The sequence below is a fragment of the Ranitomeya variabilis genome, chromosome 2, assembly GCF_051348905.1.
Source record: "Ranitomeya variabilis isolate aRanVar5 chromosome 2, aRanVar5.hap1, whole genome shotgun sequence".
NCBI classification, from domain to species: Eukaryota; Metazoa; Chordata; class Amphibia; order Anura; family Dendrobatidae; genus Ranitomeya; species Ranitomeya variabilis.
Window position 1 is genome coordinate 349,889,759 of NC_135233.1, and position 13,717 is coordinate 349,903,475.

Consider the following 13,717-nt stretch of genomic DNA (forward strand, 5'->3'; position numbering starts at 1 on the left):
TATTATCCATTATGTAAAAACTGAAGTCATTAATATTTTTTTCTGTTAAGAGACGAAAAGATAGGTTTTCACATTTTTTCGCAACATTGATCGTAAAAGAGATGTGTCTGTGTATCTATCTGTCAAGTTGAGAACAATACGTCACCATGAGGCGCTTTGAACCTTGTGGTGGTGGAGTTTGACTATAAGATAATGTGAGCATAAAGTCAATTTTTTTCACGCGAAAAAAAAAAATTCTATACCTTCAGTTCATATTTTTAACATTTCTTTAAAATATTTTTTAGTGATTTTTTACGGAGAAACAACATAGAATCATAAAACATATAAAAAATAGAGTAAATGGCTTTGCATCGAGGTACAATGAAAATGACAACATGTCATATGTTACTTTAACAATATAGAATAAAATAGCCCATAATGAGCAGAGAGAAAGAAGATGCTATAGAAAGAAGAGAAGATAAGAAAGATGGAAAAGAAAGTGAAGAAGGGAAACTTGGGCGAAGAGGTGGTGTGGGGTGTAGCCTTAATACCAAAGCTTTGGGTTGCGAGCTGTTGATGGGCATATGCAATGCAGGGTGACCAAATTTTGGTGAATTTACTATGTGTATTGGTAAGAATATTGGTTCGTCTTCATCAATTAAAAACCCATCTGGTCTGGATTTTATTTCATGAAATGGGACAGTTTTTTTCCCTTGCTTTTACAATCGTAACCAAACTTTTCTAATTTGGGGGCAGCCTTAGTAAAATAAAAAATGTAGCCATACTTATCGACTCCACGTCTATGTACACTATATGGACACGAGTATTGGACACAACTCTTCACTGTTGAATGCAGGTCTTTCCTTCAGTCCCTTTGCCCTCAGTGTATAACATGTGGCCCCCCGCCATGCCATCTGCCTATAGTAATGTGACAGAATGGCCAGTGGTACAGAGCTCACTGATACCAGCGCGGTCCTGTAATAGGAGCCATCGGGGTAACAAGTCCGTCCATGACATTTCTTCCCTCCTAAATATCCACCCATCATCTGTTAGCGATAATATTGAGAAGTGTAAAGAACCACAACAATTCAGCCACAAAGTGGAGACCTTGTAACATTACAGAGTGGGGTCTACGACTGCTGAGGAGCAGAGGGCAGACAAGTCACCACCGCTCTGCTGACTCCATAACTGCACAGTCCAGACCTCCTCTGGTATTAACAATCACACAAGCACTGCGCCCCCACCGGGAGCTTCATGGCCGAGCAGCTGCGTGCAGCCTTACATCACCAAGCATAGTCTAGAGCGTCGGATGGAGCGGTGTAAAGCCGCCACCACTGGACTCTGGAGGAGACATGTTCTGAGCAGTGATGGATCACACTTTTATATCTGGTGTCTGATGGAGGAGTCTGGGTTTGGTGACACCAGGAGAACATTACCCTCCTGACTGCACTGTGCCCACTGTAAAGTGTGGAGGAGGGAAAATGCTATTGGGTTGATTTTTAGTGGTCGACCTCGTCCTTAGTTCCAGTGAAGGGAAATCTTAATTCTTCAGCACAAGATATTGTGGACAATTGTATCTTCCAGCTTTCTGAGAGCAGTGTGAGGAAGGCCCTGTTCTGTTCCCCAATGACTGTGCCCAGTTTACAAGGTCCATATAGACACGGTTGGTGCAAGAAAATGACCGGCCGCACAGAGCCCGACCTCAACCCCATCCAGTACCTTTGATATATATCTCTGTTCTGGTTCATCCCAATGTCTGACCTCACAAATGCTCTTCTCGATGACGGGGCAAAAATTCCCACAGACACCTCCAAAATCTTGTAGAAATCCTTCCCAGAAGAGCGGGAGCTGTTGTAGCTGCAAAGGGACCGACTTCATGTCTCAATGCTTTTGTCCACATAGTGTATGTATGACGTCTGAATTTCAGAGCCACGTTGGGCCGGTGATCACTTCTTTATCGTGACAAGATAGCAAGTGGACTTTCTGTAATAGCCGTTTCTTTCCTGTAGGCCTGTGGAATTGGGGGCATGAAAAAAAGACAGGATCCTTCAACATTGGAAGATCGAGACAAACCCTATGTGTGTGACAGTAAGTGGCAGCCCAGTGTTTCATATTACAGCTTCATGTGAATGTCCACCGTGTCGGGAACGCGTCATAGAAAACGTTTTGCACTAGAATTCTTAGGAACCAGCTGGGATCCACATTTAGAAGGTGTTTTAGACACTTTGGACCTCACTCAACAAGCGTATGGATTCACGCTAAAAGAATCTATAGCTTAAGATTGGCCACATTTACACTGACATATAAGAAAAAAATTCCTTAAAGTAAGCCAAAGGAATGGTTTCTTAGGATAGATCATCAATATAAGGTCAGTGGGGTCCGGCAGCTGGCACTAGCGCCGATCAGCTGATTGTAGCGCCTAAACCGGCCATTGAAATGACACAGCTCCATACACCTTATGGTGGCCATTCTTGGGTACTGCAACTCAACTTCCATTAACTTAAATGGGAGCAGAGTTGCAGCACCCAAAGGTAATACAAATATGTTGCAGTATGCTTTGGATACATAGGTTGCAAATATATGTTTGCTATGGTCTTAAGATGGTGCTGATAATATCAGAATTCATTTTTTCTTCTTTTCCAGTCTGTGGGAAGAGATACAAGAATCGGCCCGGTCTTAGCTACCATTACACCCATACTCATCTGGCTGAGGAAGAGGGGGAGGAGAACGCTGAGCGATATCTAATCCCTTTCCATAGGAAAAATAACCACAAACGTGAGTACCATGGATTTCATCCGTTGTCAATGTGGACACAATCCCCGGGTCACATTTTCAGGATGCGGTGTTACATTTAAGCCCATGCCCCTTATACACTCGCCAAGATTTTCTTGCTAAAAACTAGCACATTTAGGCCCCGAAACCTCCCGCTAGTGTTCTCAAAACGCCCACTTATGCTCACCTCACCCCTTTTGTTAGTCGATCTGCAGGATTGTATTGCCAAAATCAGGACTGTCGGCAGGTATTCCCTTTCCAATACACCATGCCTCTTTTCAGGCCGGCGCTAAAACATGTAAGAAATGTGGTGCGTGACATGTACGACAGTTTTGGGCGCGAATGGAGCCAGAATTCTGGGACATTTCACTTGGTAAATCTCCTCTCTGGTGTTTGCTAGAGCAATTTTTCCTTTATTTTAGGTGCAGGTACACACCTATAGATATGATAGGTCGTTCACTTATCCAAAAGCTTGTTCCAAACCCAATTATTCCATGAATTTCAGTTTTTTTTCCATAATTATTTTAGTCTTTTATTTGTTTTTTAAAGAAAGGGTTTTTGGAATTTATTCCACTTTTTAAAATGCATTTTTTTTCCCAAGATTTGTGTACTTTTTGGTCTCCCACACTTTCATACCTCATAACCGGCTGGAGATAACATGGCATGGCTTGCAATCAAATGACTAACAAAAAAACTAAATAACTAAATAAAAGGCTGGTTTGTTGTTGATCATATGTTTTATGAAGGTATAAAAATTTTCATTTTTTGTCAGCGCACCTCCTCGTGCAATACGGGGATGTGCCGCCATCCTGTTAAATGCATCATAGTATTAAAGATCATCCGTATAAACCCCTCTTCCAATCATTGCTATGTGAAAATTCAAGCAAAAGAGTTGATTGAGGCTTCTGTCATGCTGTTTATTTGTGCGTGGTAACGGACCTCATAGGGGTTGTCCAACAGATTGAAAAATATATTTTGCAAAGAGCTCAGACTAGTTTTAAGAAAAAAGTGGGAGTCACCCTGCCCAATTCCTCCGCTCCCATTCCTACGTTTTCCCAGTTCTCGTTGGTCTCTACTTCTTAGTGCAGTGTGTTAATCACAAGACCTGCCAATTCAGTTACTGGGTGCACCGATGACCCACAGTGATCGGATGTGGGGGCATTTCTTTTTGCTGCTCCCAATTTGTTGAGATGTGACCAAGATTTAGAGACCAGTTGAGCATTGGAGTGGGCATCAATGATCCCCTACAAGAGCTGCAAGGTCCCACTATCACGCCATGCTAAGGGGTATAAAAGTGCGCCATTCTGCCGAGCGGTCCGACCCCTACCAATCAATAAGTTATAACCTTTCTTCTGGATTGATGATAATTTGTTTTTGTTGGACAATCCCTTTAAATAAACATAAAAGAGCATATCCGCACCATAGGCCATCTGATTCCAAACCTAAACCCCTCTGCCATCTCCACCATTGTGACCCTTCAAAAAAAAGTGCCTTGTCAATGGGGGTGTAAATTATTGCTTAAGATCCGATTATCTCTCTTAGGCCTCATTCAGACATGTTTTTAACATATGCATCCAGTCTGTGTTTTTCACGTAACCATCATAGTCTATGGGCCTGTTCACATACCTGTCTTTTAGCGTTTTTTTTTTTTTTCAGACTTCTTGTCTAAAAAAAATCAGGTGTATCTATTTTTGATCTGATTTGTGGTTCCAAATTGACCATTCAAAGGGTCCATGAAAAACAAAAACGTATATCACTTAGATGCTGTCCGTGTGTCATCCATGTGTCCGTTTTTTTTTACCGTTTACTGGTTAAGAGAAGCTTGGAAACTTACTTTCTATGCACAAGAGAAACATGGATGCCACATTAATTATGAAAATGGACAAACAGAAGGATAAAAATCCGATCCAGCTCACTAATTAAACTAAAAAAAAAATGGATGTCTGAATGAGGCCTGCTAAAGGAGTCTCAGATTCTGTCAGCATGCTGGATGTTGTAGTTCCCCAACATTCACAGAGATACAGGTTGCAAACCACTCAGGCAAAGAAAAGTGGTTCTGGTTCTTTTTAAACCCCATTTATGGCTCTTACAGGGTTTTTTTTGTACAGTTTTAAAAATATTATACCCACTAGGGTAATGAATTTTTACCTCTGAACACCATGCTAAAGTAGAAATATATATAATATTTATGTAATATTAATAACTTACATAGACAATAGAGTAACTTTGTAACTAAACCTTGTACCGAGTTCCATTATAGCCCAGAGCAGCATTCATAATTCAGCAAATTGTTATTGGAGACAGTCAGCAGGAATGTCCCTAGCAGATGGTGTCCGTCCGTGATTTGACCATACCAGTTTTTTTTTATCCGTGATGCCAATAAAAACAGATATGTTTCCGTGATTTTTGAACAAACACATAGTCCGCAAAAAAACACAGGCATGTGAACAGTCGCATAGACTACAATGTGTGCGTGTTCTATCCATGAAAAACACGGATAGAACGCGTACGTGAAACACTGATGTCTGAATGAGGCCTTACGCAGGGGGCCCGTTAGACTTCAATTCATCATTTGCATTTAAAAAAAAAAATTTTTTTGTTTTTTGGTGTAGTCTTTGTTTGTGTGTCGGCGGATCTTGTAACCGATTCATCAAAATAAGTGCACGATGTTTGATGAATTGGCACAAAATCAAAAGATGTTTTTGTCTCTTTTGTGTTTTTTAGAATAAAAAGTCGCACGATTCTTTCAATTGTCGCACGTTTATCTTCAACTGCATAAAATAAGCAAAAAAACAAACAAATGTTGTACTCCATTATAGTACGGGAGTAAAATAGTGCAAAATTTTTACTACATTTTGAAAAGTTACAAATTACACAGGTCAACAAAAAAATTTTTTTTTTCTGGTGTCCAAAATATTTTAATGAATTTAGGGTATTTTTGGGGTGCTGATTCTGAATATGTCATCAGTTTTGCCAGATTGGCTCAAGTTTTTGAGATTTTTGGTATCTTATTTATAGCACTTGTTGGTAAATGCGACGCATCATCTCATTAATTTCTTTGGATTAGTACTTGAACTGAGCAGTTCTCAATATAGTTTTGTGTTAATTAGTGTTCTAAAAGTTTGTTCATAGCTTGATTTTTGCACTAACTTTATGTTGTTGTCTGTTTTCCAGTGAAAAGCATGAACTCATCAAGAAGAAGTTGTCTTAACGATCCAGACTCATTCTGTTACATTTGTGGTGAATACACACTGCCAAAACATAGAAGAAACATAACAGACTTCGTAAAAAAAAGTGTATTTTGCCTATTTTGGGGTTATGCTTGGGGACCAAGACAAGTTTTGGGCACCACACATAGTGTGCAAAGCATGTATCGAATTATTACGAAAATGGAGCAAAGGACAAAGAAAAAGCTTCAAATTTGGTGTTCCAATGGTGTGGAGAGAGCCAAAAAATCATCATGATGACTGTTATTTCTGTGCAGTGCAAGTGCAAGGATTCAATAAGCATAAGAAACGAAAATGGGAGTAACATGGAATCTGCAAGAAGGCCTGTCCCTCATTGTGAAGATGTGCCTGTACCTGTGTTTACCATAAATAACAGTCATCATGATGATTTTTTGGCTCTCTCCACACCATTGGAACACCAAATTTGAAGCTTTTTCTTTGTCCTTTGCTCCATTTTGGTAATAATTCGATACATGCTTTGCACACTATGTGTGGTGCCCAAAACTTGTCTTGGTCCCCAAGCATAACCCCAAAATAGGCAAAATACACTTTTTTTTACGAAGTCTGTTATGTTTCTTCTATGTTTTGGCAGTGTGTATTCACCACAAATGTAACAGAATGAGTCTGGATCGTTAAGACAACTTCTTCTTGATGAGTTCATGCTTTTCACTGGAAAACAGACAACAACATAAAGTTAGTGCAAAAATCAAGCTATGAACAAACTTTTAGAACACTAATTAACACAAAACTATATTGAGAACTGCTCAGTTCAAGTACTAATCCAAAGAAATTAATGAGATGATGCGTCGCATTTACCAACAAGTGCTATAAATAAGATACCAAAAATCTCAAAAACTTGAGCCAATCTGGCAAAACTGATGACATATTCAGAATCAGCACCCCAAAAATACCCTAAATTCGATGAAATATCTTTGGCACCAAAAATGCTGTTGACCAGTGTTACTAATTAGGCTAAAACATCTGGATAATGAAAAATAAATACATAATTTTGAACCAACAAAAAAAAATAAAGTAAAATTAACTTTAAGACGCAAATTACATAATGAATAAAGCTAATAAAATACAGTCACAATCCGACCCATTTTTACTCTACAAAAAAAGCACAAAGCAATGATGGATCCGCTCCTCTTGTTCTTACTACCTCACATGATTGTACGATGTCTGGTGACCAACCCGCCAGGACCCCAGAAAAACGTCCGTGCCGTGGTCTTCAATGTTCATTTCTGCACAGCGCCATCCATACGAATGTGGCTGTGCCGATTACTGCATCTTACTTAGTAAATGGGAATGAGCGGAGATCCCAAGCAGAGCCACAGTTACATGTAGAGCAATGGGTCAGGATAAAGAACGGCGGGGTTCTTGGGATTGGGTCCCTTATTGGTACAGCATTCATTGAAATAATGAAAAAGGTTTAAAAGGGGTTGTCCACCATTGGGAACAATTAATTTGAGGCTAAAAAAAAATCGTTTTGCAATTGGGTTTCATTAAAAATGTTGCTCCGTTTGCATTCCACAACCTGCAGAATGAGTTAACTGAGAATCTGTCAGTCAGCACACTCTGATTTAATTACCCCAGATTACAGAGTTAAACCCAGAGGCTGTAAAAGCCAAACTGTGTAATATTTGCATTGTAACTCAATTGCATAAATGATTTTTAACCCCAAGTGGGGACTCTGTCAGCAAGATTTACCCCCCTCTCCAAACTATTTATTGCAAATGGAGCTCTTTCAAAGACAAATCCAGCAATACCTTTACATGACAAATCTGTTCCTCTGTTACTAAGAAATTAGAGTTTGAATTGATATGCAAATGAGGCTCAAGAGCTATGGTAGATCTAAAGCCTCTGTCACTCCAGCTCTATTCCCCGCCCAGCGTTGCTTCCTCCTCCTGCTTAACTCATTGCTCCCTTGCCAGAAGTCATACAGCATCAAAACTTTCAAAAGGAGCCATGAGTTAAGCAGGGGGAGGAAGCAGCGCTGGGCGGGGAATAGAGCTGGAGTGGCGGAGGCTTCAGATCTACCATAGCTCTTGAGCCTCATTTGCATATCAATTCAAACGCCGATTTCTTAGTAACAGGAATTGACCGGCCATGTTAAGGTATTGCTGGACTTGTCTTTGAAAGACCTACATGCACATATAGTTTGGGAGATGAAATCCTGCTGACAGATTCCCTTTTTAAAAAATATCTACTATATAATTGTCTAAGGGTCACTTCCGTCTTTCTGTCTGTCCTTCTGTGTGTCTGTCTGTCTGTCACGGATATTCATTGGTCACGGCCTCTGTCTGTCATGGAATCCAAGTTGCTGATTGGTCGTGGCAAAACAGCCACGACCAATCAGCGACGGCCACAGTCCTGCGGAAAAATGGCCGCTCCTTCCTCCCCGCAGTCAGTGCCCGCTCCGTACCCCCCTCCAGTCTGCCCTCACACAGGGTTAATGGCAGCGCTAACGGACCGCGTTATGCCGCGGTGTAATGCACTCCATTACCGCTGCTATTAACCCTGTGTGACCGACTTTTTATTATTCATGCTGCCTATGCAGCATGAATAGTAAAACGATCTAATGTTCGATCGTTATTTACTCACCGTCCGTCGGCCCCCGGATCGACAACAGGCCTTTCCCGCTCGCTACGCTCCGGTAACCGGTCCATGCTGCGATCTCGCGAGATGATGACGTAGCGGTCTCGTGAGACCGCTACGTCATCAACTCGCGAGACCGCAATGCACTCTTGAGACCGGAGCGCGCGAGGAGCGTCGGTAACCACTTTGCTTGGATCCGGGGGGCTCCGGAAGGTATATAACTAGTATATAACTATTTTTTATTTTATTTCTTTTTTTTAACAGGGTATGATGCCCACATTGCTATATACTACGTGAGCTGGGCAATATACTACGTGGCTGGGCAATATACTACATGGGCTGTGCTATATACTACGTGGCTGGGCAATATACTACATGGGCTGTGCTATATACTACGTGGCTGGGCAATATACTACATGGGCTGGGCAATACACTACATGGGCTGGGCAATACACTACATGGGCTGTGCTACATACTACGTGAATATACAACGTGGGCTGCGCAATATACTACGTGGACTGCCCAATATACAACGTAGCCTGCGCAATATACAACGTGGGCTGGGCAATATACAACGTGGGCTGCGCAATATACAACGTGGCCTGCGCAATATACAACGTGGCCTGCGCAATATACAACGTGGGCTGCGCAATATGCAACGTTGGCTGCGCAATATACTACGTGGGCTGGGCAATATACAACGTGGGCTGGGCAATATACAACGTGGGCTGCGCAATATACAACGTGGCCTGCGCAATATACAACGTGGCCTGCACAATATACAACGTGGGCTGCGCAATATGCAACGTGGGCTGCGCAATATGCAACGTGGGCTGCGCAATATATAACGTGGGCTGCGCAATATATAACGTGGGCTGCGCAATATACAACGTGGGCTGTGCAATATACTACATGGGCTGCGCAATATACAACGTGGCCTGCACAATATACAACGTGGCCTGCGCAATATACAACGTGGCCTGCGCAATATACAACGTGGGCTGCGCAATATAGTACGTGGGCTGCGCAATGTACTACGTGGGCTGCGCAATATACTACGTGGGCTGCGCAATGTACAACGTGGGCTGCGCAATGTACAACGTGGGCTGCGCAATATACTACGTGGGCTGCGCAATATACAACGTGGCCTGTGCAATATACAACGTGGCCTGTGCAATATACAACGTGGCCTGTGCAATATACAACGTGGCCTGTGCAATATACAACGTGGGCTGCGCAATATACAACGTGGGCTGCGCAATATAGTATGTTGGCTGCGCAATATACTACGTGGGCTGTGCAATGTACTACGTGGGCTGCGCAATATACTACGTGGGCTGCGCAATGTACAACGTGGGCTGCGCAATGTACAACGTGGGCTGCGCAATGTACAACGTGGCCTGTGCAATGTACTACGTGGGCTGCGCAATGTACTATGTGGGCTGCGCAATATTAATTTCTATGGGAAAACGACCGTTCACATGTTCATTCTTTTGAGCGCCAAGATGGTTGAAACTTTACAATAAAAGTCAATGGAAAGACTAAAAAAAAAGCATTTTCACCTGAAAAAAAAAAAAAAAAAATCTCGTTTTCTCTTTTGTGTATTCCGTGAAGAAAACCGGAAAAAAAATAAAACGTAAAAAATTAAAAAACGATCAGGAAAGGTAAAAAAAAAAAATACTTTTTTCCTCTGCTTCAAAAACGGATGTTTTTAGCTGTCGGAAAAAAGATGCGGTGTGAACATACTCCTAACGGATTGTCATCCAGTGTGATGTAAGGATGTGCAGAATGTGACGGGCCAGGGACGGATAGATCTGTGTATCTGGAATGGCGGCTGAGTCCAGACGTCTGCACAATATTATGCGGCTCGGATTCCTTTGCTGGAGAAGTTTCTGCAGTATTGCAGGGACGGCTCCTGGATTTCCACGAGCGCAGATTCTTCCATCCCCCATTTCTACGTCTGTTTCTCTAATTGAAACAATAAATCAGGGAGAGATATATTAAATCCATGCTGCATGGTGTTTTTTTTTTTTTTTGGCGGTCCCTCCAATGCAGACAGTTGCTATGGAAACAAAGGAGTGACAGGGGTAGGTTATCAGTTTGGGTGATGGCAATGCCCCCCCCCTCCCTTCCTTCCCTGTTTTCCTAAAATAATCAAACCACCCACTTAACCCCTTTGGTGCCTGTCTCTGTATCAGCTGTGGCAAATTTTTTTCCCCTCCCCCGCACAGTTCTGATTTCAATCGTTTTTCCCTCTCAGACTTCTACAGAGAGCTGAACTGGGTACCCGAGATGCAACCGCGACATACAGGTGAGAACTTGGGCTCCTCTGCTGGGCCAAATAAATAAAAAGTTCTTCTTGCATTATGCAAATCATCAATAGTCTTCTTGTTTTTGCAGTTTAGGCCAAAAAAGGGTATTCCGTGCATAAGAAAAAGTTCTAAAATGTTCTTATTGTCTTCAAAATCTCTGCTTGCTGTAACCCAGCGGAGTCCTTTGTGGATAAAGGTCTGGCCTGGTTCATGTGATGGACCCTGTACTGTAAGGAGCCGTGTGTGCCTATTATATCCCCAGGACAGGCCTATCTCCTGAGCGAATATTCCTATACACTGACTGCAAGCAGAGATTTTGAAAGCCATGAGGATTTGATGCATAGAAGGGCCTATTCTAGATTTTCTGCTGCTTGAGGCAAAACTTGAAATGATAACTCCACCAAAAAAAAAAAAATCATTACTAAGAAATCCACACAAAAATAAAATTTCAAATTGGGCTTATTTAGCTTAAAGGGGATGTCCAGGCCTGGGGTTCAGGTCTGAAGTCACTCCATCCTTACAGCCTTCACAGGATTCATCTGGGAATGGGCAGGTGAGTGACTGCAGGCGTACGATTTACATACATGCGGTCACATGCCGACTAGACGTGTGTGGCTCTCTCCATACAAGTGAATTGAGTGAGGCTGGTCATGTCTAGTCGGAATGTGGCCAGAAGTGTGCAAATCATATCGGAGAATCCTGACGCAGTGTGATGTTTTACAAGTTGGCAACCTCTGGCGATCGAGTCATGTCAGCGTTGCAGCTTTCACACTCCAGCTTGGACCGAATGTGAACGTTGAAGTCAATCAGCGACCACTGACTGGCTGCAGCGCTCATGTGACGACCCCGCTAGATGTTTTTTACAGGAGGAGAGAAACTGCTTTGGTCGGGGAGGTAGGTTTATTTTTATTATTATTATTTTGCTCACGTCCCTGGGCCTATCAATAAGGGGCTGCCCAGTAATGGACATCCCCTTTAAGGCACAGGTGGTCACTTCCTCTCTTCCAACATTTGTGCTGATGAAGGCAATAACACACAGGTCAGACATGTTTTGGCATCGTGGTAGAGACCATTTCATGCACCACACGCTGCAAAGAAAATCCGCAGCCGAAATTGATCCTCTCTGTGTAGCTGACATCTGCAAATGTCAAACTAAGATGCAGATATTGCCGTGCAAAGTGAAATCCGCAGTAAATTCCCAGCGGAATCTGCAGCAACATTTGCAGGTTTTTTTTAACCATGTAACATTTTACTGTATTTTTATTTTTATTTTTTTACAATATTTTGTTTTTTTTTACCATTCCTTTTCACATATCCTCTTTTTTTTCTTATAGAGATACGCCACTGATGTTGTCTATAAATTCCTGAGCTAGGTTGCTTTTTACGACATTAGTGGTTGAATCCCCACTGTATCCCAGCGCGCAGACATATGGCACAGGGACTATATCATATATGTAATTATCATATACATACAGTACAGACCAAAAGTTTGGACACACCTTCTCATTTAAAGATTTTTCTGTATTTTCATGACTATGAAAATTGTACATTCACACTGAAGGCATCAAAACTATGAACTAACACATGTGGAATTATATACTTAACAAAAAAGTGTGAAACAACTGAAAATGTCTTATATTCTAGGTTCTTCAAAGTAGCCACCTTTTGCTTTGATGACTGCTTTGCACACTCTTGGCATTCTCTTGATAAGCTTCAAGAGGTAGTCACCGGGAATGGTTTTCACTTCACAGGTGTGCCCTGTCAGGTTTAATAAGTGGGATTTCTTGCCTTATAAATGGGTTTGGGACCATCAGTTGTGTTGTGCAGAAGTCTGGTGGATACACAGCTGATAGTCCTATTGAATAGACTGTTAGAATTTGTATTATGGCAAGAAAAAAGCAGCTAAGTAAAGAAAAACGAGTGGCCATCATTACTTTAAGAAATGAAGGTCAGTCAGTCCGAAAAATTGGGAAAACTTTGAAAGTGTCCCCAAGTGCAGTGGCAAAAACCATCAAGCGCTACAAAAAAACTGGCTCACATGAGGACCGCCCCAGGAAAGGAAGACCAAGAGTCACCTCTGCTTCTGAGGATAAGTTTATCCGAGTCACCAGCCTCAGAAATCGCAGGTTAACAGCAGATCAGATTAGAGACCAGGTCAATGCCACACAGAGTTCTAGCAGCAGACACATCTCTACAACTGTTAAGAGGAGACTTTGTACAGCAGGCCTTCATGGTAAAATAGCTGCTAGGAAACCACTGCTAAGGACAGGCAACAAGCAGAAGAGACTTGTTTGGGCTAAAGAACACAAGAAATGGACATTAGACCAGTGGAAATCTGTGCTTTGGTCTAATGAGTCCAAATTTGAGATCTTTGGTGTCTTTGTGCGACGCAGAAAAGGTGAACGGATGGACTACATGCCTGGTTCCCACTGTGAAGCATGGAGGAGGAGATGTGATGGTGTGGGGGTGATTTGCTGGTGACACTGTTGGGGATTTATTAAAAATTGAAGGCATACTGAACCAGCATGGCTACCACAGCATCTTGCAGCGGCATGCTATTCCATCCGGTTTGCGTTTAGTTGGACCATCATTTATTTTTCAACAGGACAATGACCCCAAACACACCTCCAGGCTGTGTAAGGGCTATTTGACCAAGAAGGAGAGTGATGGGGTGCTACGCCAGATGACCTGGCCTCCACAGTCACCAGACCTGAACCCAATCGAGATGGTTTGGGGTGAGCTGGACCGCAGAGTGAAGACAACAAGTGCTAAGCATCTCTGGGAACTCCTTCAAGATTGTTGGAAGACCATTCCTGGAGACTACCTCTT

At 42.2% G+C, this 13,717-nt stretch overlaps 1 protein-coding gene across 4 annotated transcripts in view; it reads left to right on the forward strand.

Annotated features, from left to right (window-relative positions):
• DPF1 (double PHD fingers 1) overlaps positions 1-13,717 on the forward strand; it is a 110,997-nt gene that overhangs the window by 80,605 nt on the left and 16,675 nt on the right. For all 4 annotated transcript variants that reach the window (XM_077285541.1, XM_077285539.1, XM_077285538.1 and 1 more), the window contains 3 exons: positions 1,989-2,067; positions 2,623-2,754; positions 10,837-10,887. In XM_077285541.1, the coding sequence (XP_077141656.1) occupies positions 1,989-2,067; positions 2,623-2,754; positions 10,837-10,887 (262 nt within the window). The remainder of the gene's footprint in view (positions 1-1,988; positions 2,068-2,622; positions 2,755-10,836; positions 10,888-13,717) is intronic.